The 25,346-nt window shown below is 45.2% G+C and overlaps 1 protein-coding gene across 2 annotated transcripts in view; it reads right to left on the reverse strand.

The window, feature by feature from the left end:
- Positions 1-2,496: 2,496 nt before the first annotated feature.
- The window catches only part of BRINP1 (BMP/retinoic acid inducible neural specific 1), a 91,207-nt gene continuing 68,357 nt past the window's right edge, over positions 2,497-25,346 (reverse strand). For both annotated transcript variants that reach the window (XM_063409483.1, XM_063409484.1), the window contains exons 4-8: positions 23,753-23,922; positions 22,375-22,480; positions 15,535-15,771; positions 9,744-9,966; positions 2,497-4,235 (exon numbers count right to left, since the gene is read on the reverse strand). In XM_063409483.1, coding sequence (XP_063265553.1) covers positions 3,095-4,235; positions 9,744-9,966; positions 15,535-15,771; positions 22,375-22,480; positions 23,753-23,922 — 1,877 coding nt within the window. In that variant the 3' untranslated portion in view covers positions 2,497-3,094. The remainder of the gene's footprint in view (positions 4,236-9,743; positions 9,967-15,534; positions 15,772-22,374; positions 22,481-23,752; positions 23,923-25,346) is intronic.

Genomic DNA, 25,346 nt, shown 5'->3' on the forward strand with positions numbered 1-25,346 from the left:
AATTCCTTCCCCCTCCTCACACTCCAGAGCTTGCCCTCTCCCAGCCAGGGTGGGAATGTTACCTCAGTGCCTCTCTCAGCTCCACACCAGCCACTTGGTTCTGGATGGGCCAGCCAGGATTTAATGTGGTGTTGGCACCCAAAACCTCGCTTAATGTTTATGGAGTTGCCCCCCTTGCTGGAGGCAGTAAATGCTGGGGGCTGCTCATCCCGAGGCACCATTAAAGATACATGAGGGCAATTGATTTGATCCCTACCAGTGCCACAGACACCAGGCGAGATTTAGGTAATGTGCTGCTAGCTACCCATGAGATCTGAGATTTAATTGCAGTTTCTTTGGCTTCTACTCTTTAGACCTGGATTCTTATCTCAAAGGAAAGAATTTATCGAATTAATTTCACTCCGTGTTGGCACGGCCACTATTCCCAGCCACGAGCAAATCCCATCATTGCATGCAGGCTGCAGCTCAGGCTGCTCAGAAGCAGCAGTCAGTATTTTTAGAGCTATAACCATAGCTCTTTCAAGTGTCAGCTCTTTGGGTCATACATGTAATTTAAACAGTACATTTCTATTCCCTGCTTAGATGGATGTAACTGTCAGGAACATTATTTCTACTGATAATTACAAATTTGACATTCATTTCCCATGAATACTCTCTACTATTTGCTTAAAACTCACCTCCATGCATACGATTGCTGCCAAATGTTCTCTTATCAGAAAGCTGAGGCAGAAATGTCACATCTATAAAGAACACTTTTGGAATGCTGAGGTCTAATATGATTTTCTGCTACACAAAGCAAAGACCAAGCAAATGAAAAACAAACACTGGGAAAAATGGGCAGCCTGAGGCCTCTTGTGTGGAGTGACCAGGGCAGAGATCTTGATACAAGGTAGGAGAAAAAAGCTACTACTAAAGGAAATGTCCCTAAAAACATCCTTACTGTTTAATTCACCCCGCTCTTCTTCTGACACCCATTCTTGGATAGACAGGCTTTTGTGACTAATGCTCCTTTTTGGGGTTTAACTGATCACCCAAATTGCTTCTCTTATGCCCTCAATTGGTAGCTCAGCAGAAGAGGTCAGTGAATGTATATTTTCCTTAAGGCATCCAGTTCCTTCTCAGGAAATTTGGATGAGAACAACCTAAATCATACAAATTAAATCTGAAACCAGCCTTAATTGCCCAAGTCCCCGGTGACACAAGACCAACACCACTATGCATTCAGGTCTTTTCAGAACTGATGTTACTCAGAACCTCAGCCAAAGTCTTCAAATAAAGTCAAAACTCCTACAAGACTATTTTGAGCTCAGTTGAATCAACATGTTAAATCTTGAGCCAAACCTGATTCTTGGTCTTTGGATCAGGACTGTGCCCTTTGCTCAGACCTGTTTTCCCCAGGATGCTCCTCCAGCTCTGGAAGCCATCAGGATCAGAGATTTATTTCTCCCTTTCTGGAGGGCAGGAATTCCAGTCTTTCACTAGCACTTCTCAATCAACTCAACTAAAAAAACCCAGTGAAATTAAGAGAAACACCTCACTACTCACCTCCCACAGTGTTCAGGCTTCATCACCCCACTCAGCTGATCCTTCATTCACACACTCCATTCAACATCCTATTTTTTGTTTAAATCCAAACACATGTCAACACACACATTCCAAAAAATTTTACCCACCTTTTGGTTATTTTAGTTTGTTGTTTTTTTTTTTTTTTTTTTGATCACTCTTTTTAATCAAGTTCTTTTTAATTTGGCTTTATCCTTGCAAACTCGGGAAAGGTTGGTGGTTGTGCTCTTCCCTCCCACCCCTCCCTTTTACTAATTTTGCATATATTTTAATAAAATGTTCTCATATATTTGCTGTATTTTTTTTTCTTTTTGTGGACAAAGTGTAAGTGAGACAAGGATATTATTCACAGCCACAGAAACATAAGAAAGTAAAAAGGATTTTTTCTTTTCCCAGTGAACAAAAATGACCTATGTACCCTTCAGTGTCTCCAGGTTTCCTTGGAAATGTATTCCCTTGCATTGTGCTTTAGTTTTTGTGGTGATGAGGGTTACCCAGTGCTTTTGGCAAACTCAGCACCTGAGGCAGAAAGACAAACTCAGCTTTGCCTTTATGATTTTGGCTTTCTCTGCTTTAGGGACTATGTAGAAGGGCCTGAAAGACAAGTGAGTGAAGATTTACAGGTGCTGCTCCTCCTCTGGCACCACTAAAGGCAGCACCAGCCCAGTGCAGGGCACAAACTGCAGGTCAGGCTAAATCACCCAACACATCCCATTTTCCAGCACCTGCTGAGCCTCTGCCTCTGGTGAAACATCTTCCAAGATGGAAATCCCAAAGTGAGGACACCTGAGCCCTGCACCCACCATCCACCCTCCTCTTCTGTGTGGTCTCACCAAGGAGGCATCAGTTTTACTCCCCAAGGGCTGCTATCCCCTCCTGTCCTCCAGCAAAGCTCAGCACAGGCTATGGGAATAACTCAACATAAAGCTGCCATAAATCTCAACAGAAGAAATATCTTTTATCTTTAACCATTTACTCCCACTATAGGAATAATGGTAGCTCTTTTACATTTACATATAACTCTTGTTTGTTTGCTTGGATTTTTTTTTGTATGTCTCTTTGTCTTGGCACCTGCATAGCAGAAAACTTGACAGTTCAGTACAGAAGTTTGCCCCTCTCTCTGCTCCTCCCTTTATTTCCTCTGCTGCCCCTGAGGACTCGCAAGCAACACCCCCAAGGTCAAGAGAGAGTGCGGTGTTACCCTTTTATGACGGATTATAGAAATAACAAACATGCCTGACAGTTTTATACAGCTGCTAGAACGGGTTTAGTTTTCAACAAATGAAGAATTTCCTCTTTTTTTTTTTCCTCTTTTGTATATTAATTACATTTTACAAATCTTATTTTTTCCCCTTTTCCTTCCTTTCCCCCCACTTTTCCTTCTTCCTTTTCACTTTTTTTTTCCTCTTCCTCTTTTTTCCTTTTTTTTTTTGCCTTTTTGTTTGTTTGTTTGTTTTATTTCTTTTTTTTTATTATTATTTTTATACAGCAAAAGGATCGATCACCAAGGTGTCCATTGCTAAGTCCAGGGTTAGCAGAGTTTGGCCGTCATCTGGTCGGACTGTTTGAGGATCTCGGTGTTGTACAGGTCCAGGGCGTGGTTCACGCGGATGATCTCGCTGTTGGTGAGCTTCAGGCGGTGCTTGAGCATACAAGAGAACAGATCCAGCTGCGGCTTCCCCGGGGCCACCGGAGGCGCCAGGCGGTTGATTCGGTCCCGAATATCCAGCAGCAAGAGCATGACGGAGGAGGAGGAGTAGAACTGCCCGCCCTGCGTGTAGGACTGGTTGACCTGCTGCACCGCGCTGCGCAGGAGGTCGGCGTTGAAGCGCAGGCTGTAGCCGTAGACCTGCACGTCTGAGATCTTGATGTAGAACTGGCGCTTGGTGGGGTCGGAAAGGTCCACGGGCCCTTGGCCAGTCTCGTTGCGCAGGAGGGAGGGCAGCCGAGTCCGGCTGCGTAGGTAGATGTGCACGGTCTCAAAAAAGGTTTTCCACCGGTTGCCCAGCAGCAGGGTCCAGTTGTAGCACTGGCTGTTCTGGAGGCGCATTTTCTCCCAGCGCGGGTAGCCGTACTCCCCGAAGGGCATGTTCCAGCCCTCCGAGTGGCTCCCGCTGAACGGGTTGACGTAGACAAAGAACATGGGGTCCAGGCTGCTGTTGCGCATCTGGCAGATGCGCATGGAGATCCCGATCACCATGTGGATGAAGTCCATGCGGTTCTTGTTGCTCTTCAAGGTGAGGGACATGCGCTTGCGCCACCGCGGGTCGAAGAAGGTGTCCAGGCGGATCTCGTTGCTGATGAAAGTGGTGTGCACGTACAGGCGGGAGTCCATCTTCTGCAGCAGGTACTTCAGCTCCAGGTCCTGGAAGTCCAAGTCTGTCTCAAAGCTGATGAACTGCTCGCTCCGCTCCGAGTCCACGTTCTGGGGCTCGCAGCGGCCCCGGTAAAGCTTGTAGCCCTTGTTGCACGAGCCGCAGAGGGAGATGTTGGCCAGGCTGCACATGGCACAGCTGTTGTTGCCCCCGATGATGCAGGGGATGGGGCGCTGGCACAGACTGGTGCCCCCGTGGCAAACGCAGCTCCGTTGGCTTTCCAGAAAGGTCCCCCAGAAGCCATTCTCGTTGCAGTAGAGCAGGGACTGGACTCGGGTAAGCCATTCCTGTATCGTCCTGTGGGTGGGGAGAAGGAAGATTTAGCACTCTGAGGCCTCACAGGGACTCGGTGTTGGCATCTTGCTGGAGCTACAGGAGTGTTTTCAGGGATGTGTCTGAGGCAGAGCTCTCAGAACATCGATGCCCTGCTGGGCATCTGGGAGCTATTCCAGTCTATTTCTAGACTGAATCTTTCATCTGCTCTTTACTCCTTTGGTGATGAGCAAAAGCCTCCTAAGAAATCGCTACCAGTTAGAAATGCTCATTTGAGCTCTGTCTCTTCACTAGGAGCTGAGACAGGCACTGTGTCCTGCCAAGGATCCCAGCAGTGCCACAGTGGCATGGGAATGGAGCTGATAAAGCCATGCCAGGGCTCTGGGGCTATCAGACACCACAAGGGCAGCAGAACTCCCAGGCTAGCAGGAGAAAACTGCTCTTTGGTCATTGGCAATGGGCGCTACCCTCTAAAATCAGACCCATAACAAGGCAAGGCAAAGCAAGCAGCAACCTCTGCTTATGGTGCAGAGATCAGAACAGCAGGAAAGAAGATGGAAGCCAGGATGCACAGAGACAAGGCTGCTAAAACTATTCCTCCTTAAAAACCCCAAATGACTGCTGCTAATTAACCACTTCTTGGAGTCTTTCCCTTAAAATCAGCCCCACTCACCCACCCCTGATCCCCACCACTCCCACAGCTGCTGGATCAGCATCTCCAACCCCACATCCTTCAGCCCTGTAACGACTCCTGGAAAATGACACTGCAGCCCACATTCACTTTTTGCACAACCCACTTGCCATGTTGCCTTGTTTCTCCCTTTTCCCCCTTTCCTGTTGCCCCAGGAAAGCTGGGTACAGCAGCTCCTCTCTCAGCAGCCCTCAGCAGAACCCTCTGTGCAGCCGCTGCTCCCTCCCCTCCGCCTCCCCCCTGGCTAATGAATACTTCATTGTCTCCTCTGGGCAAAAAGTTCTTGGTAGTGCTGCAGTGAGAGGACTGGCTAATGACAAATTAGGATTCAGGCCCTGTAGAACGAGAGGAGTGATTATGGACAGAGGCTCTCAGAGCTGGATTAGTGAAATTCATGGCACCTGCATCGCCTGACCTCCGAATAATCATTAAGCTGTAGGCTGTATCAAAGAAGGCATTAAATGATACAGCAGCAAAGAACAGCAAGATGATTAGGGGGAGGGAGCGAGTGCAGGGATGAGAGTGTGAAACAGAGGGAAGCACTGGAAGGAAAGAAATAATCAAGGAGCAGAAGCAAAAAGGTTGGGAAAGAAGGAGAGGAAAATGTGCAGGTAAAAGGAAAAATGAGAGAGAAACACAGTGGACAGGAGTAGCAGGTGGAGAAAGGGAAAAACTGCAACAGCAACAACTGAAAAAGAGCAGGCAGGAATGAAAAGCAGGAAGAAAAGGAATAAAAAGAAGGGAAAAACAGGGTGAGGGAAAAAGGAAGGGCATTAGAAGAAAAATTCTGAACTGTTGGATGTGCGAACAGACAATTTTCACATTCTTCCTGTGGCACAGGGCTGCCAGGGTCTCTTTCCCTTATTCTCAGCCAAGAGAAGCTCTTCTGTTGGTGGAAAGGACAAGGTTGTCTGGGGAGCTTGGGAGCAAGGCAGTGACCTCTGTAAATACCTGCTGTAGAGGGAGACAGTGACAGAGCCCTGCTCCCTCAAAAATGTGCACAGGGCTCCTCTGAATCCCTGGGACAGCTCTGCCTCAGAGGGCAGGGAGCAGCACAGAGCAGTGTGGCTGCAAAACACAGCCACAAGCTGACAGCAACAAGCATTTCCAAACCATCCCGAGGGGCTGAGGCTGCCTTCTGCTCACAGGTGAATTTTTGCTCACTTTTCAGCAATACAAATGTGTTTTCACCCATCTGAAGCCTTGTGCTTCCAGTTTGGGAAGCCAGACAAATGCACCTGGATTTGTGCAGTGCTGGACTGATGCTTTACACAGGTTTTAGGTGTTGAAAATGCCCCTGAGTTCCTGGGCCAGGGGCTGCCAGGCCATAGCAGGGGACACAATAAGAAATAGAGCCAGGTGACCACATTCTGAACATGAACACATTTTTGGGTGTGTTCTGTCTTAGGAAAAAAAATCACTGGATAGTTCTGTCCTTTATATGAACAGCAGAACAAAATGGGAAAGGCACCTCAGCTGATATCTTGCAATGGACACCAGTAAACATCCTCTTCCCCAGATGAACTTTGTGGAGGATGGAAGGGAGGTTGTTTTTTGTTGTGTGTGTGTGTCTTAGCTTTCAGCAAAGACACGAGTAGGACTAAAAAAAAACAAGAAGAAAATGAAACAGGAGACTGCCCACCATCTGCTGATGGCAGCAATAAAGGATGTAATTAAATAAAAATGCAGAATCCAGGGCAGAGCTGGGCATCGACTACAAACACGACAATGGGAAGTGTGAGAGAGTGAGAGAGAAGGAAAGTGCTATAAATTACCCCATTTTTTCTTGCAACTGGGACAGTTTAAGAATATACACAGAACCAGCCAAAGTCCTTCAGCTGACAGGAGGGAACATTTTAAAACAGGCCCCTCTGATGGCTCAGGCTCATGGCACTGTACCTAAGAGGTGTCAGAGCAGGAGGATGCTGGAAAGATCCACTGTTTGTAACAGCTGAAAACCAGAACCAGAGCAGACATTGATTTTCATTTAAAATATTCCCAGGGAGGTGGTGGGAATCCCCACCCCTGGAGGTGTCCCAGGAACACCTGGATGTGGCACTCACTGCTCAGGTTGGGGTGACAAGATGGGGATCAAGCACAGGTTGGACTCGATCTTGGAGGTCTTTTCCAACCTCAAGGATTCCATGATTCTAAAGTGAAAATAAATATGACACGCAGTTCAAGCTCCAAGGGAGAACTACTTTGCAGAGTTTTCTGACTGCTGCTCACTGGAAATGTGGTTCCCTGGCAATGCTGTGAACAGGGAGCCAGACAGATTTTTGGTTTTTATTTGCAAGACAAAAAGACAGGGATTTAAAAAATTTCCTTTGCAAACTCACTTTTCACTTTCCAACCAGCGCTAGCTGCTCTGGGGGTACTTTTGGGTTTTCTGTATGGAACAGTGAAGTAAAAAATGCTATTTTTATTCTCAGCAGCCATGAGATGTATTTTGGCTGAAGGCCAGAACATGTATAACCCCTCTCTCCATTGGATGTTATTTCTATTTTACATCCAGTGCTTTAAAATAGAACTACAGGTGATCATTCCACATCGAAGTTTTATTAACTGAGGAGTTGTCTCCTTTTTAAACCAACAGACTTGCCTCTGTTTTAAACCTGTAAATTTTCCCAGGTTTTGACAAAAGAAGTACAGACCAAATAGATCAGTATCTATTATATCTATATAGGTATATAGATATATCTTTATCTATATTTTTATAGATAAAATATCGATATATGGATATATAGATACATACAGATATATAGATGATATATAGATATATAGATATATACAGATATATAGGTGATATATAGATGATAGATATATATAGATATATAGATATATAGATATATAGATATATAGATATATAGATATATAGATATATAGATATATAGATATATAGATATATAGATATATAGATATATAGATATATAAATATATAGATATATAAATATAAATATAGATATTTCTGTCTCCTTAGCCATTGCAAAGGGTCATGGAGAATCAGTCTAATTGCCAGAATCCTTACTCTTCCTTTCTTATCTTCCTTTTGGAAACACCACCTCTTCCTTTCCCTGAGGACAATCAACAGCAATCTCATTGCTGTTTTTCACATTGCCTTTGAATGTATAATGCAGGCTTACAATTATGTGTATTAAAGAGAGAGAGGAATGCTCTTAATAGAACCATGCCATCCTTTCAAAGGCACTGGCATGCTTGATAAGCCTCTGTCATCCTGTACAGCAAAAATTAGAAAATGAGAGTATTTCCCAGCTCTGTGAGGAGAAAGATGGGTTGCACCTCTTCCACTACAGAGCTCCTACCACACTGCTCCTCTGCCTAGCTGCAGATGCAGAATGACAAACAAGAAAAGAAATTATAATATGCCTGCTGATGTTGACTTAAACAAATCAAGCACATCAGTCAGTTAAAAACCCATCTGCCATCATCCATTCCACCCTCCTTCCCCCAGATTTCATTGTAGTAGTTGGAGGCTCCCTTTCTGCTTGGCTGGGTTTTTAAAATAGATGATAAATGCTGAAGACATATTTGTCTGAATGTTTTGGAGCAACGTGGTTGCATGGAGATTTCCTCACTGCTGCTTCACTTGGTTATTGTTGTCATTGTTGTTGCTGTGGCAAAACTAAAAACTCCACCCTGGACCTGTCTGTGGCTCCTCCAGCACTCAGCCTGGTCAGAACAGCTCAGCCAGTTGGCAGGGATGGGCCAGGTTTAGGAAGCTCTCCAAAGATTTTATTTCATAATCTCTTACATTTAATAGATATTTCTCCTCATCCCTAGTAAGTCCATCAAATCTTTGTCTAGAAACATGACATTCTTTCGGTAATTAAAGAGGTGTTAAGCCCTGGAAGAGTCTTTTTGAGCTGCACAGTGATGGAATGAAAAGTCAGCGTGTTCAGCAGCCAGGGAGCTGGATGAGAGCAGTTGACAGCAGTGAATCTGTCAATTTTGTCTTGAAACTGAATATTTAGGTAATGAAGGAAGTGGACAAACAGTTTCTCTTCAAATATTAACTTGGCCTGACCCTTCCAAGAGAGGCATGGAAGAAAAGGCACTCAGACTCTTTTTTTTCCCCCAAGATTTTCAGTATTGCTTTAGCCCAGACAATGTAGAACTACACAACAAGAGATGTTTATTAAAATCCAGAAATGCAAGTCTCCAAAAATGACTTGAAGCAAACTTAGCTACAGATTTGGGCTCAAAGGAGCCAGCAGGAGGGGATTATTAGATATCAATAGTTGCTGTAGAAGTAATGGAAAATCTGCTCTCTCCCCCTGTAATAACCTTGCAAGGCTTCTGCTCAGTGAGGTTTTACAGGTTCATGCTGCACCTCACAGCAAAAATGTGATATATTCCAAGTGAAACTAGAGCTTCTCTTTCACTCTGGAGATAGTGAGGAGCACAATCCAAAAATGGGCTGAAGCACCCTGTGCTCCACATGTCTCTTTTGACAGCAAGTAAAGACTGAAAGCTTGGCTGTGGATCTTGAGGGAAAACCACAAAAAAGCAGCTTAGCCTGACGAACAGACTAAACATATTCTTGCAGAGCTTGAATAATAAGCAATGCCCTTCCCCTGGGTGGGTAAAACCACACAGAAGGGACATGAGTGTTGTCAGGAATGTGACAAAATTTACCTACACCTCCAGGAATTCCAACCAGGGTTTGGTTTTACCTCTCCCAGGTTTTACCGCTTCCCCCAGACATCCATGCCGACACACCCCACCTCCAAACACAGCCTGGTGGGATTCAACCCAGACCCAAGCTGAGCTCCAGCAGCCCCCAGCCCAGCTCCCCCGTGCCCCAGGGAGGATGGGGGTACCTTTCCCTAGGCAGCTGGTGGTTGGGATTGTGCCGACACCGGACACTGAGGCCAAAGAGTTTGCGGGCGGTGCGCTGGATCTTCTGGCGCTGCGCTTCCAGCGAGCTCTGCAGCAGCTTGTAGCGGTTCTGCAGGTCCCAGTCGTTCCCCCAGTGCTGGTGGATGCTCCCAATGGTCAGGAAGTGGTTGCTAGGTAGCCTTTTCATGAAGGATTTAAACTCGTCTGGAACACACACACACACACAAGAAATGGGGAGAAATGCGGAGGTTTCTGTAATGTATCACTGCGGGGCCTGACCAGAGATGAGACTCGGGACACAGTTCTGAGTTCATCGGGCATGCAGGGCAGGAAGACACTTTATTTACTAAAACCCAGTTTTATACATTTCTTATGAGGCATGTGGATTGGAGGATGGAATTCTCACCTCCCCACCAGATTGGCCAAGGAGGCTGTCATTTAATCTCCCCTTCTCCTTGAGAAGGAATTCATAACAAGGGCAGCATTTACAAAACATGGTCCTGTGTTTAAATTCACAAGCGCGAGAAACTGCACATTTCTCCTTTAATATGAACGCTCGGCAAACCAGGAAAAAACCTCATGGCAACAGTAATGGAGTCACAAATGTTTTCATTGTTGGGGTGGAGGAAGAGCAGTGAGGGACGAAGCCACCAGCCCTGCCAGGACAAGGTGATGTCCATTAACTCACTGCTCTGTCACTCTGCCCCAGGAAGCCACTAATTCCACGCCTGTTGCTGCTCCCATATAAGAAAAAAAAAATCCCTATAGTGAATATCAAGGTGAAACAACACAGTTAAAATGCACAGAGTGGAGGCAAAAAAAAAAAGAAATTCCCTGGAACATGAGGTTATAGTCTAAGGGTTATAAACAAAAAGCTGGGAGTTGCAATCATTGTCAATTAAAGAGTTCTCATTTACATTGTTTTTCAGCTGCTCCTGAAATGCTGTTTGTTGTTGAAGGCAAAGCATTTTGCTGTGTAATTAAAAAAAAAAAAGGGTGGGGGGGAAACGAAGCTTTAAAAATTCCCCAGAGGAAAGGTTTGGATGCTGTTAAAGTGTCCTGCTTTTGCATTTTTTAAAAAGAACATTCTGATTCTTACCTCTCATTTAACTCCATTTGAAGTTAAATGAGTTGCATTTTGTTATGAGGGAAATAAAATAAAATAGTTTGCAGGGCTCTGGTGAGAACAAAAGGTGCCAATTTTAGCCAAAGGGAACAAATCCAGTTGATCAAAAAATATATTGTTCAATGTTGCTGTTTGTTGTGTTTGTTGTTTTTTGATAGTTTCATTTCCATTTTATTTTGTTTGATAATGAAAAAAACCCCCACTGTTATGCAGGGTTTGTTTGAGGGTTTTTGTTTGGTTTTTTTTTTATCACGATCAGAAATTCTGATACTGTTTCTGTTTATGATCATCCCTTCCTACCTGAGAAGGGTGGTTTGCTCAGACTCTGATTACCAGGCTGGGACATCCTCAGATGGGAAAAAACCAGATGGTTCCAGCTTTCTCAGGGGAAAATAACTCAGTTTTGGATGCTAGAAAACCATATTTGACACAGTGAGACCTTCAGAAATGCAATGAGTGGGACAATAAGAACTCTCTAAATGCAATAACCACAAGAGCAATGTTTTATACCAGGAGAGAAAAACCCCACGTGTCAGCACAGGCTTGGGCACAAGCAGCTGAGGAAGATCCTGGGGGGTCAACGTCCTGTTCTCACTGGAAAAATCCTTCATACTGGGCTGAATCCAGCTGGTTGGGGAAGTTAATATTCACCTTTTCTTGGCACTGCTACACCTGGGGCACCCACCTAAAAGGGGTGAACAGGGACTGGGAGGGCAGAGCTGAGGGACCCCGAGGTGCTCCAGGGCCTGAGCACGTTCTGCAGAGTCAGGTGTGGGGAGCTGCACTGGTTTTATTTGGTCAAGAGGAGGCCAAGGATATTTAATTACAGCAGCAACTGCTCAAAAGGTGCTCACAGATATGAACAAAACTCCTCTTTTGAGAGACAGTTGGTATATAACAAGGAGCAATACGCAGTTTGCAGCTTGACAAATTAAAATGATTTACTGAAAAACTTTGTCACTTGGAGGCAATGCAGCGCTGGAACATGATCAGAGATGTATAAAAATCTCTCATTTTAAACTCTGCTAGACAAAACCAAGGCTGACCTGCCCTAGTGCTGGCTGTGGTCCTGCTTCTGGGTGGAGGCTGGACTGGGACCCTGCCATAAACTTCCCAAACAAGTCAACAAGAAGTATAGCCATCTTTTCCCCTACATTATCTACATTATTTCTGATCCTTTCCCAATCCTTTTCTCTTTTATTAATTCCTTCATCCTATTTTCAGAAGGAAAAAGAGAGCTCATACAGGCTGACATCTCTTCAAATAAAAAAGAAATAATCCATAGAATTAGTGGAGAAAACCAGACCGGATAATTAATATCTATAGTACAAAGTTAAAGATATTTGCATAGCAGATTCTCTGTTATTTATCAAGTTGTAATTCATGCTTAACTGCCTAACAAAGGCTATCTGTACATTAGTCAGTCTCACCCTGACACGGATGGTAAATGCATGTTCACATCCTACTCATCACATGGTGCAACCGAGCTCCTCCCAAAAATAACCACCATCCCTGCACTGCCAACATCCCTGGGACATCTGCTTGCCTCCCTTCTCCCCCAAAGACAGCCAGATTTTTTTTTTTAGTCATGTCCCAGGTTTTCACTCTGTTTTTAGTGCTGCTTCCAGTGCCCTTCTCCTCCCCCAGCCCCACCCTGTGCTGTTCTGGGCCTCTGAAGCCACCATCACGTATAATTGCTTCTGTTGACCACGCTGATTACTCCGGGTACCTTTCAGCAGTAAAAGCCTTGCATTTGCTTCCCGCCCCTTATAAATCAATTTCCTCAAAAGCCTTTTTGTGCAGGAGCCCGGGCTCTTTTCCCTCTGATGATGAATGTGTTACATTTTTCATCGAGACGGGCAAGGCAGGAATTTCGGTGCAGTGTGCACATTTTGCTACCGCAGTGCAACGTTGGGGGAAAAACAAATGAGCAGCAAATCTGGCAAAATAAAAGCTGGAAGGGGTTGTTTAAAATTAGGGTGATGAAGAAAAACAAACAAAAAAAGTACTTTAAAACCAGCATAGTTTCTTCATTATTTATATTTATTTATAACTCTGCCTGGAAACCAGTGGTATGGAGGGGGATATTCCCTGTTTCTGGGAACAGTTCAATCTTAACCCTGAGATTTGCCAATTAATTAACAAGTCTGTTTGCATTTGCTGTTGTTTTATTCCTCTGCACAGCAAACCTTGCTGGTGGCTGGAACTACACCTCCCGTGATGCAGCTTGGCCCCTCTTTCTGCAGAGTCACCCTGTCCCCAAGGCAGTCCCACGGCAGTGACTCAGCACCACAAGTGGCACCACAGGGAATTGTCAGGTCAGACATCTCTTTCACAGATTAAATTTTCCTTTTGCCAGCGTTAAAAAAGGAATAAAAATACTATTTACGTCAGAAAGCAATAGTCTTGAATAAACAAACAAATCAACAAATAAAACTCCACCAAATTACTTAATTAAAAGTTGGGGTTGTTTTAATCCACAATCATGGAATTTTTTGACCAGCCATTCTAAAATGCCAAGAGTAAGGCAGTGTTATTTTTCTCAATTTACCCACAAGCAGTGAAGCACAGGGCTAAAAAAACTCCTGAGCTGATTCAAAGCAGTTCACTGCAGCCTCCTTGACTTTGAAGATACTATTCCAAATCACAGCAACTCTTGATTCGCCCTGCAGGATTTTTTTCAAATTAACAGAGGATCCAACACAGACCAGAAGCAGAATACAAATGTTTTGGACTTTCAGAAGCTTCCTGTGCAAAATGGTATTTGCTTTCAGAGCACTCCTGTGCCTTTCAGTCCACTTTATTGGAAAAGCCTTCAGATGTCATCAGAAATTTCTCCTCTGCTGTTCATAATGAAGAAAATCCTCTAGTTATTGGGAATATTTATTAAAACAAAGAAGCAAAACACTAATACTGCAGTCTTTTGTGATAGCAACTTCCATCTCAAAGGATAAGTTCACGCATGATGCATCAAAGTGATGAATCAGATGCAACAGCTTTAGACATAAAGATAATCACTCCATCTAGCCCTGAAAAGCCTCCAGCCCTGGGTGGAATATGGCAGAAATTGCACTGCAATATGTCACTTAAACATGGCAAATGAAAAACACCTTCCCCCATTCAAATCTCAAGGGGAGGGAGCCTGAATATAATTATGTACCCCTGTCTGTGCTTGGATGGAGTGCAGCAAGGACAGAATGTGGGACTGGAACTCCCCTCTCCCACCTGCTCAGAGCCTGGGTTAGAGCCCCTGGGAAGGGAAGGGGTTTGATGGGACCATCCTGTGGCTCTTGAGCACCTGATGTGAAGATCCTGTGCAGAACTAACAACTGCTAACACATGACCAGTGCAGAGCTGTGCTGGCAGGCACTGCCAGCAGCCCTTGTAAACTTGTGTGGTACTGAGCTGGCAAAAGTTCCCAAAATCCACATTTCTGGTTTGCCCTGGTGTTACCCACCCCATCTGTGAACCCACAGAAACTCAGAGAAAACATCTGGCCTCGTTAGCTGGTGACCTGCTCCTGGACCTGCCCAGGCTCCCCAGGGCACAGGGGGGATCTGGTCAAGGTCATTAGCCTCAGGTCATTAACTCCCACTCTGGCTGCTCAGCCCAGCACCAGGGTGCCAGCCTGAGTGGGACAGAAGGATCTGTGCAGCAGCACAAACACCAGCAGGGGCCACGTGTTGAAGTATGAAGCAAATCCTCAACAGCCCTTCAAGGAAACATCACAGGCTTCTGCATTTCAGCCTTTAAAAGGATTAAGGTGACTTTCAACATGAAGAAAGAAAGAAAGCTTATGAAGGATTTGTCTTGGATTGAGCTAGAGGGTCCTTTTCTCAGAGTTTTCCTTCCTGGTGTGGAGATCTGGGCAGTTCTGACAATAATAATTGAAGAAAACGTGTCAGAAGGTGGCTGGTTAAGACTGAAAGATGGGAGTCAGCACAAAGACAAGCTCCTGATGAAGTTCTGCTTGGTGCCTGTGTGGTTTCAGGGCAGGCAGGCCGCTTGCTAAAGGATGGAATTCACTGGAAGTGTTGCTCTTTCCTACCTCAAGCCCTCAGGAGTGAGTACCCTGTGAGTACAACACACCTACCATAGGTAAACTACTCCCACTACCAGCATCGACACAGAACAAACCCTGCTGACACCCCCAGCCTCACCTGGGGAGAAAGGGGAAAAGAGAAATGTTCCCAGCAGCAGATATTGCCCTGCAGGAGAGAGGAGTCATTTTCCCTTCTCTCCCTGCCTCAAAGGAGGTGTCATCTGGCCTGTGTGTTCTTCCCCCTCTGAATTGCTTTCACCAAAGCAGAATAAAGCATTCATGCAAAACTGAAAAGCAATTTCTGCATCATTCGTATTGGGGAAGTTTCTCCATAGAACCATTAAAAGAGAGATTTGGAGATGGTTTGGTCTGAAAAATCAGACTTTTAACCAAACATATAATTTCAAAATATCCCTGTACACATAATTCCATGTGTGGTGTGACTTCAACAGAGGAAAAAAGGGTACTCCCTCAAGGCTAAGGTCCTGAGTTTGGGTTCAATATCCTGTTTTTTACCCAAATTAGAGCATTACACTGAGGGAATAAAAGATTTTTACCTGCTACAACCTGCCACGAATTGAAAAAGCGAGCTTTGCTCAGTTACCTGAATTCTCCAGATCTTTATAGGCTTCTGTCCAGGTCTTGGCCATGTTTGCCAGGGTGTACTCCATGATCTGGATGTCAGTGATGGGGCAGTTGCACTGGGGGAACTCCTCGGAGCACTGGCAGCCGCACTGGCTGTCCCGGCAGATGTACTCGCCCTCCCCATTGCACATGATGTAACTCAGGGCAGACTGGACAAACTTCTCCTGTAAATATTGAGGGAAGATGATCTGGAGACCTGGAGAGAGAACAACAGGGTTATGGGAGGGACGAAAAGTAAATTAAAAAGTCATTTCAGGTACTCACTTCTCTTTTCAAAACTGTTTCATTAACAAATTGGGAACGTTATGGTGAAGAATTAAAAGCTGTTGTGAATAAGGAAGGTACAAATTGCAACCGTCCAGGGCAAGCAGTGATTTAGCTGAGAATGGAGCCCATCTCCTCTGTGGGTGAAGGGTGACCAGAAAATTCCCCTTCCCCAGCACCCCTTCATCCCATTCCCAGATCCCAGCACAGCACAAAGACCCTGAATGCAAAGCCTCCCTTCTTCCCAGGTGTGTTGGTTTTTGTCTCCTGAAACCAAGTGCTAGTTCAGAAGTAATGGGCATTACGCTGTTCTGACCTGTTTTGAGAGACACTAAATGGGTTTGGTACCACAGAAAAAAGGAAAACACACACTGAAAGGGAAAATAAGAAGGATCAGAAAACAGAGGAAAGGAAAATAACACGAGAGGGGGTTTATAAAAGACCCTTGCAGAGTTAAGTGCCCAGCTCCCACAGCATAAATACAGGAGCTGGGTACCTGAGCCCTCGCAGCTTGCTCCCTGCTAGGAAGGCTGCTTGCCAAATCCATAAAAGTGCAAATGGATTTAGTGCCGATGATTTCAGTGTTGCTTGGCAGGCTTACATTAGCAGGGAGATCTCTCCCCTTGTCCTTTTCTCCGTGGCAAGTGTTTGTGTATCCATCCATCTGTGCAGGCATCAGTGTAAGTGCACCCTTGCTCAGGTACCAGGGGACAATACCAGTTTAAGTGCCCTGTACACAGTGGGTTTTCCATCCTGCCCTCCCCCGGGCTCCCTGCAGACCTCCCTGAGGACTCACAGCTGTTTGCTTCTCCCTGCCAGGTCCTGCCAGCCCCTGTCAGTGCCTGTGCTGCCCGAGGCAGAGGACAGGAACTCCGAGCAGGCCTTTCAGGGGACCCCACTTGGAAAAGGGCAGGGGCTTTGGAGAGGCAGCCAGAGGAGTTTATGGCCTGAGCAGCAGCGCTGAACTCGGTGTGATGGAGGCACCAGGGTCAATTACCCATCTGCTTGTGTTTCTGAATTAACAGATCTGTGCCTGACAGCTCACTGGAGTGGAATGAAAATCGGGCCATAATTCAGAGGATGAGAGCGTGCAGGAATGGCAAAAAGGGTTGTGACCCCTTTCAGGAGTGCAGGCCCATCTCTGATGGGTTGTGTTCACCTCAGGCAAGGCACAAAGAGCAGGTGGTGACCCTGGCACCCCCATTACCCTTTTGCTTTTGGATCCAGAGAAGCACCTCAGCCTTAATGAGGTCCCCCTGGAGGAGCAGGCTGGGGGGCTCAGAGGCTGTGGAAGGCACAGGGAGCCCCGTTCCTCTCCCCTGCTCTGGGTGAGGACCACGGCAGCAAGCTGGCATTGGCAGCCTCCAGGCAGGATGAGCTTGGAGCACCCTCCAGCTGGGAATGTATTTGTGACACTTGCACAGGGAAGGGTTTCCAGCCTGGCATTCACAGACACGGCTTCTGCACAGATCCTGCTGCCGTTTCTGCTTTGGGGTTGGGGACTGGAAGGAGAACACGATGAGCTGACCATCCCTGCAAACATCTCAGAACTGGCCTGCAGAGGATCAACATTTTGAGGTCCCTTTTGGTCTTTTCTCAGAACCTCAGATTTCTTCCTGCTGTCTTCAGGAAATCCTGAAGCTCAGCCTCTTCTAGGGGTTGTAATGACAGGACATGGGGGAGTGACTTTAAACTGAAGGAGAGTAGGTTTAGATTAGATATTAGGAAGAAATCCTTCCCTGGGAGGGTGGGCAGGCCCTGGCACAGGTGCCCAGAGCAGCTGTGGCTGCCCCTGGATCCCTGCCAGTGCCCAAGGCCAGGTTGGACAGGGCTTGGATCACCCTGGGACAGGGGAAAGTGTCCCTGCCATGGCAGGGGGGTGGAACGAGAAGATCTTCAAGGTCCCTTCCAATCCCATTCTGAGATTTTATGATTTATCTGAAACAACCACTGCAGGGGAATGGTCCCTTGTCAAATCCTCACACTGATATCAGTGATGGTCCCACCTGCCAGGATCCCAAACCTTCCTTCAGGATGGAATGAAAACAGTGGAGAACTGACCCACAAAGGGGACTGGAGAGCCTGAAGGCAGCTGCACTCACTGAGCTTTCAAGCTCACATGAGAGCAGAGCTGGACTTCTTGATGTGCATTGACTCTTCATTCATGGTCCAAATCCCATGAATACATTTTCCACTCTGCTTCATGGAGGAGCAACCTGCTCTGACTCTTTGAATATGATCAAATTACCTCAGGCTCTTAAGTTCTCCATAGTTTCTCTTTGAATTTTAACTTGGATAAAGCACAACAAGCTGTTTGGGCCCAGCTGCAAATAATCCTGGCTTTGGAGATTTTTATTTTATTTTTTTTTCTGGAGGAAATAGGAGTGAAAAAAGCAACTGAAATTTCAGGGAAAGCACCTCCCATTGCAAGGGACATTGACTGTGCATTCCAGCAGATGCAGAAACATGAATACCCTGTAATCTCCAACACACAACATGTTTTGACACTGCAGTGCTTCACATGGATATTCGCTTTTTGCCCATAAAATTCAAGGTTTCTGAAAAAAAAAAAAAACATTTCCAGGAAAACCTCCTCTTGTAAGAAATAATTTCATGTTTGAGGGGCAATCAGACCTCTGTACACTTAGCACCAACTCAACAAAGCACTTATATAAATACTTAACTTCATCAGGAAAGCAGTTGGAATCCAGCAGTTCCCTGAAGCATTTGACAAGCAGCACTCACTCAGAGCTGTGTTTGCACAAGTGACCCCCAAATCCAGCCACTCACTGGAGCCCCAGAGTGCACACTCCAGACACAAGCCCTGACTTTCAAACAGGATTATGTGTGACTCACATCTTCCAGCCAGGAATTTCCTTGTGGAAGAAGTCAGTGTTACTAAAATACAGCTGTGCCTATTTCCACAGAAGTACTTTTATATAAATATACACACAAATATTCACAGATTTCTCATCATCCCCAGAAAAGGGCAGGTTCAGATGAATTTTTTTTTTCTTTAGTTTTGAGCATCTCTGTGATCAGATCCCAGCAAGAGATTTTACAAGCACTGTGCCAGCAGCATCACCTCACCCAGGCCTGGCATCCTCTTGTTCCTGTGTAGTTTTATCCCATGCCCAGGGACTAAATACTGCTGGAATTCAGTTTGTTATGGTTGGCAGTAAAGCACAGGTGGCATCAACCTTTTGAGACCACTGCTCTGGGGGCTTCAGTTGCTTCCTGCAAGGCAGGAAAGCTGTAATCCCCAGGAATGGAACAGCCCCACTGAGCAGCTTGTGCTGCCTGGGAAAGCCCTGCTGCCAGCCACAACCTTCATAAAATATCCCAAATGCTGCGTTGTTCTCTAAGAAATTTATTTGGATACTGCAAACATTCAAAAGAATATATATATATATATATATGTATATTTATATATTCAGTCTTTCACTGTGGTCTACTGATGAAACAACCTCATGTCAGCAGTCAAGAAGAGAGGCAAGCTGGTCTTAAGAACTGGGATATTGAACTATTTCCATGGGGAGAATCCCTCAAACCAAGCCAGGGGGCACAAGGAAGGGGCTCATCCCTGACAGCAGCCTCAGGAGCTGATAACTGATGCACAAGGTAAGTTTGCTGCTGACTTGAATATCTTAGTTTTGGAGGTAACTTATTGATCAGAGGAAGAATTCTGCCACTTTGTAAAGCATGAAATTTCTCTTTAAAAATGAAGAGCAGCACAAATTTGGTATAGGTTTATCTTAGATAACTACAGGCAGAATATGAAGTATCTGACGAGGGAACATGTCCTTAATTCACCTAGAAAAACTATTAGAGAGAGATGTTTGGCTTTAGACTGTATATAAAAGGCTTCCTGCATTAAAAGAGGTAAATTTCCCCAGCTCTAAATTAGAGCTATTTGAAACATTTTTCACAGAAGAGTTCTCTGTTGAAAATGCAGTTCCATTGAAGCATTTTGTGAGAGCATGTTGACTCCAAAAGCACTTTTGACTTTCTAAATGTATTTTTTTGTATTCCCTCATTTCACTGCACTGAAAAGCTGAAATGTTTTGTCTTGCCATTACTGTTCTGCCCATCCTGGAAAAAGCTTTAATAGTAATTGTAATGTAATTCTAATGTTATACTATCACAGATACTATGTAGGTATATAATATATCTCTCTATGTAGTTATATATATATAATATATAAAGGTATTTGCACATCTATTATGATATAATATTAAATATTGAAATATGATCTATTTAATATTACATAAGCATTGTGTATAACATGCATTATGTATAGTATTATAATATACGACCATATTTGATGTAGCAAATGACCTGATATGCAACATTTCCTGTTTATTGTTGCTCGGTTTAGAACAGAAGGATTGTACCTCACTGAAATAGTGCTGTGCTCCAATATTGACATATACTGTCAAGAACAGTATTGATACAACAAGACATGCCTGTGAAATTTGGATTTCCTGAAATTTTTCAAAGTGTTGCTTTTTTTCAGTCAATTTTTCCGATTTCTGCCCAGGACACCACTCCAGGGAACACAAATTCCCCTTTCCCAACAGGTCACTGCAGAGCTGCTGGCATCCTACCCTGCATCACCACAGGGACCCTGCTCCAGGGAGTGCTGGGGGAAAGGGAGTCCCTCCTTCTGTGACAAACATTGTGTATATTTGTGTATACATACACCCCAGAGCATGCCATGCATGCTTTATAAATTAGTGATTCTTTTTTGTCCCAGTAACCACAAGCACAACACTTGCACCATCCTTCCCCAAAATCGACCTGCCCAAGCCCTACGTGGGTTCATGGAACCCCTTAGGTTGGAAAAGACCACGAAAATCATCGAGTCCAACCTTTGGCTGATCACCACCTTGTCAGCCAGAGTGGGGCAATCAGTGCCACGTTCCACCCACTGTCCCTCCTGAAAGGCTCAGCTTTGAAACCCCAACTCCCAGGGCTGGGCAGCAGCAAGTTCAGACTGAGAAATTCTCCCTGTCATGAAGAAGCTGCTCTTTTATTGAGCCAGGCTCAGAGCTGGAGTGACACAAAGGCAGGAACATGGATTTCTGTCAGCAGCTCATGCTCAGCTGCTAATCAGATCAGAGGAGGCTTGGTCACGATCCATTACCTGCTGCAGCCCTGTGACTAATTCCTAATGAGGCTTCTCAGAGCAGAGGAAGGATCCTGGGTAATTATCCCAAGAACCACACTCTAGGTTAGGTAGAAAACTCAGGTGGAGCTTTAAAGGTCACTTTGTGCTGTTAGGAAGAGCTCCTGCCTTCCTCCCTTCCCTGGCTGTCTCCTTTGGTTTGGCTCCAGCCTCTCCCTGCACTGGAGCTCCATAAAACCCACCTGTGGCTGACCCCCAAGGTCCTCTGTCTGCTCTCATCAGAGATCACAGCCTCATCCCCTCTCTCCTAACTTTTCCCACTTCCTCCACGTCCTCCCCCCTCCCTTGGTTTATCTCCTCTCTTGTAGGATCAGATAACCAATAGAGGTCTATTGATTTACCCACTAGTCTGCCTATAACCCGAGCTGCCTGCTGATTTAGCTGCTTCCCCACTTATCTCATGTGTCATCCTTGGGTTTTCATTACCACCAGCTATCATCACAGTGTAAAAAACCCCTCAAACTGCTTATTGTTAATTAGCTAAGAACCAGAACTCAGTGATTTGGATAATCACTGGCACAGTGAAAACAACCTGCCTATTATTTTTAAAGGCAAATAATAACAACAATAATATTATATCCACAACATTACTTGGTAAATGAAACCCAGTTGCTGTGAAACCAAAGATTAAAACAGCACTTGCCAAATTATACTCAAAGCGGAAGATGTAATGTAGCCCATTCATCTGAAAAATTAAAATTTGTGCAAGTACAAGGATTCAAGGAATAAAACCATCTGGGCAAATGAGCAATTAAATCCCACATTTCCTTATTTTGTCAAAAACTTGGGAATAACCTTCGTAAATTACATGCCCAGTGAATTTCCTCCTTCTACTGAAGTTGACTTCTTGCTAACCAGCATGTTTTTATTTATTAATTCAGCCATGACCTCTATCTGTTGACTTCTGGACTAGCTCCCCATCTGGGACTGAAGCCATGGCTTCTAGCATCCAAATAAAACCTCTATGACTTTTCCCAAAGATTATGGTCATTAGAGAGTCTCGAAAGCTGATCTGCAAACCTCTTACACAAATCAGCATTTCGGGAGGGACGGAGAGACGTGGGCAGAATTCTCCTTCAATACTGATGGAAGAGGTCACTTATTTTTTTTTTATGTTGGTGTGTGTATCATACACAGAAGTCCATCAAAATTCAATGGCAGAGGGCACTCAGACACTTCATTGGGGTCAGTCCTTGCTCTGCTCAGCTGAGCCTCATGTGAAGCCACCAGGAGCTTCAGGGAACTTCCAGACACAGCAGAATCCCAGCCAAGAGAGGAGGGGGAAAGGCCCAGGAAAAGGGCACCCCTGTCCCATTCCCACCCCCGTCCCTGGTTCCTGGGCCCTACCTTGCAGGTGGAGTTTGCTCTCAGTGCTTTGCAGAAGGACAGAACTCACAGAGTCCAGATTGTCGTAGCTGTTACAGCCCAGGGGGCCGGTCCGAGTTTCTGTCACCTACAGAGGATGTAGAAAAGAGAGAATGTTCCCTTGGTCTGCAGCACCACACCTTCCCCAGGCTTTTAAATCTTTTAATTCAAGGACTCCTTGTCACCAGCTGATATAACCCCAAACACATCTTCCCTAGCTGGGAAATAATGCCCCACCCTGCACAGACACTGCTAAAGTTTGGTGCAGTCGCAAGCTGAAAAATCAGAATGAACTGTGGCTGCTTTCTTTAGGGTACCCCAGGTTATCCTGGGCTTGGCAATGGGATCCTGTAGACTGATGTTTCTCACAGAGGATCTCCACTGGAGAACATCAGAAGCCTGTAGAGGAATTATTCCCTGGCTTCTCTTATTGGAAAGCAAGAAACAGAGATGGACTGCCAGCCCACAGCGGTGCCTGGTGCTCCCACCACAGATGTGAACACCAGCCCTGTGCTGAGGATGGATGGAGGCACAGATGACCTGCAGTGCTGCTGCTGTTGGTTTCCAGCCATGGAGGAAAGCTGCCCTTCTGGAATTCACCACGGGTGATTATCTGCTGTCACTGTTTCAATATCTCAATACAATTTCCCATCCAGAAGGGAACAGACTCAGCCATGAGACAGCACAGAACAATAACGAGAGCTGAAACCTTTCAGAAATGGCTAACAATGACGACTCCATCCACATCACCTTCCCTGGAGTGAACTCAGCAACAATAAAATCCCTGCCCAGTGTAGGATGATTGCTTTCAGAGAAGGCAGCCTTTGCAGAGCCATTTTCCCTGTTTTGTATTCTCTGAGCAGCTTCCCTTCCTTCCTGCTGCAACCCCCAAGCTGTCTCTCAGTCCGTTTCATTCCAGATGCCTCAGTAATGCCACACTGAGTTTTTCAGCTTTTCTTGTAGCAAATTCAGCTGAGAGATGTTTTGCAGCCTTACACCCCCAGGAGATAAATACTCCTAGGTGGCACAGGGTTGTTCATTTCACAGACCTGCCTTTCCCTTCCAACCTCCATCACAGACCGGGGTTCTCTTCTCCCTCTCTCCCTTCCAGAAGTCACTGTCACACTCAGTGAAAGCCTCCTATGCTACACCACCACCACACTGAATGCCCACCTCTTTCCAGACATTAGCGTCCCTGGGGAAATCAATTCTTCAACTGAATAAGAGAAAAACTAACCCTGGGAACAAAACAACTCGCAATCAAAGAAGACATCAGACTGGCAAAGCCCTGCCCCAAATCCCTAGAGAATCCATACAGGGCAGGGAATCTTTTTCCTCTTCCTGGGGCAGTATGTGGTACCTTGATTGCTCCTGTAGAGATCTGGATCTCGTGGAGTCTCCTCATGGTGCCATCACGATCTACAAAGTAGGAGGACGCGAGCTGGTGCAAAGCCTCCACGCTCTGGGTGGCGTTTCCTGACTTCCTGTCGAGGCGGCTTTTGTCCATGTACATGGTCAAGGCCTCCTCTCCTGCAGCAGAAAGAAAAGGAGATTTCAGGCTGCCAGGCAGGGCCATCCGAACAGGAGCAAACGGTGTCCTCTGCTGCACCTGAAGGAAGAAAAGCCCGACACCTCAAGCACTCTTGGAGGGATCCACCCTTCCTCACCAGGACCCCACGGGGATATTCAGAATCCTCCTCCTCCTCTATTGAGACAGCAAGGCCAAGGCCACCAGAGAAGTAAAGCAGCTCCACTGAATTGAGAAGACAACATTCTGGACAGTTTTTAGGCAGCAGAGCTTTGCCACAACTGCTGGAGAGGACTCAGCCCATCTGTCCACTCGAGGAACATTCTCCCTGTGGGCAGTGCCTCTAGAATGCTGCACACCTGACAGGAGAAGATCCCACTTCATGAAAGTCTCTGTCCAACCTGATTTCTAGGAGGAATAGATGATGACTGCAAATTGAACACAGTGTGTGGGTAGGTACAGTGCACAAACAAATGTTAGTTAGGTCTCTTCAGCTTCCAGTGGCCTTGCAAAAGGGGAGGGGAAAGGGGATGAGGAAAGAGAATTATTCAGAGGAAAGAGCAAATAAGAAAGTTAATTTGAACTAAGAACCCTTGCTGTCTTCTTTCCTCTCCCAGAGTCTCATTCAGGGAATATAAGAAGAGAGTGAAAATACCACACCAGATAAGGGACAAAAGTAGGTGATTTTGAAATGGTAACCACAGAGAATCTGGGAGTGAAGCAGTTAAGAACTGATAAACGCCAGCAGAGACCTGAATGTAACAAAACACATTTGAAAAGGACATGAAGCTGAGAAGGAATATTTACCTAATAGTTCAATTTGTGCTGGGTGAGGCACATTAAAATCCAGTTCATCCTTAACATAAGGCTGCTACTGTCAGAGGTCTAAAAAGGTGGAATGCCATCCTGCCTCCTTAACATGGGAAACTTGGATTTTAATAAATGAGGAGAAGACACAACTAGGGGAGGAATGTGCCATTTCTACATAACTCTCTTAATGAGAAGAATGGTGCTTGTTCTGATTTGATAGATGAACCACTGATGAATACACTGCCTCTGGCAGAGATAGCATGGTCCAAAAAATATGTACCACCACTTTCAAGGCCAAAAAAATATTTCGTTCTTCATCATCTATGTATATTTTTTTTAAGATAGCAAGGACTTACTTTTCTTAAAAATTCTTATTAGTTGAAATAGTTTGATTCATCCAAATTATTTCTTTTATTGCATATATGAAAAAAATAACCCAAAATCCCAGTAAGCCCTCCCCCTCACTTTCCCTGGAAATTTTCCAGCTTTTATCTGAAAGCCAAATGCCTCTAAACAGACCAAAAATATTCTGGCTGAAAATCAAGTTTTTATTAGATTTCAGTTTTTCAACCAATAGTTGTGTTGAGTATCCAGCCTTTGGCTTTGAGATGAAAAA

The sequence above is a fragment of the Prinia subflava genome, chromosome 12 (assembly GCF_021018805.1).
Source record: "Prinia subflava isolate CZ2003 ecotype Zambia chromosome 12, Cam_Psub_1.2, whole genome shotgun sequence".
NCBI lineage: Eukaryota > Metazoa > Chordata > Aves > Passeriformes > Cisticolidae > Prinia > Prinia subflava.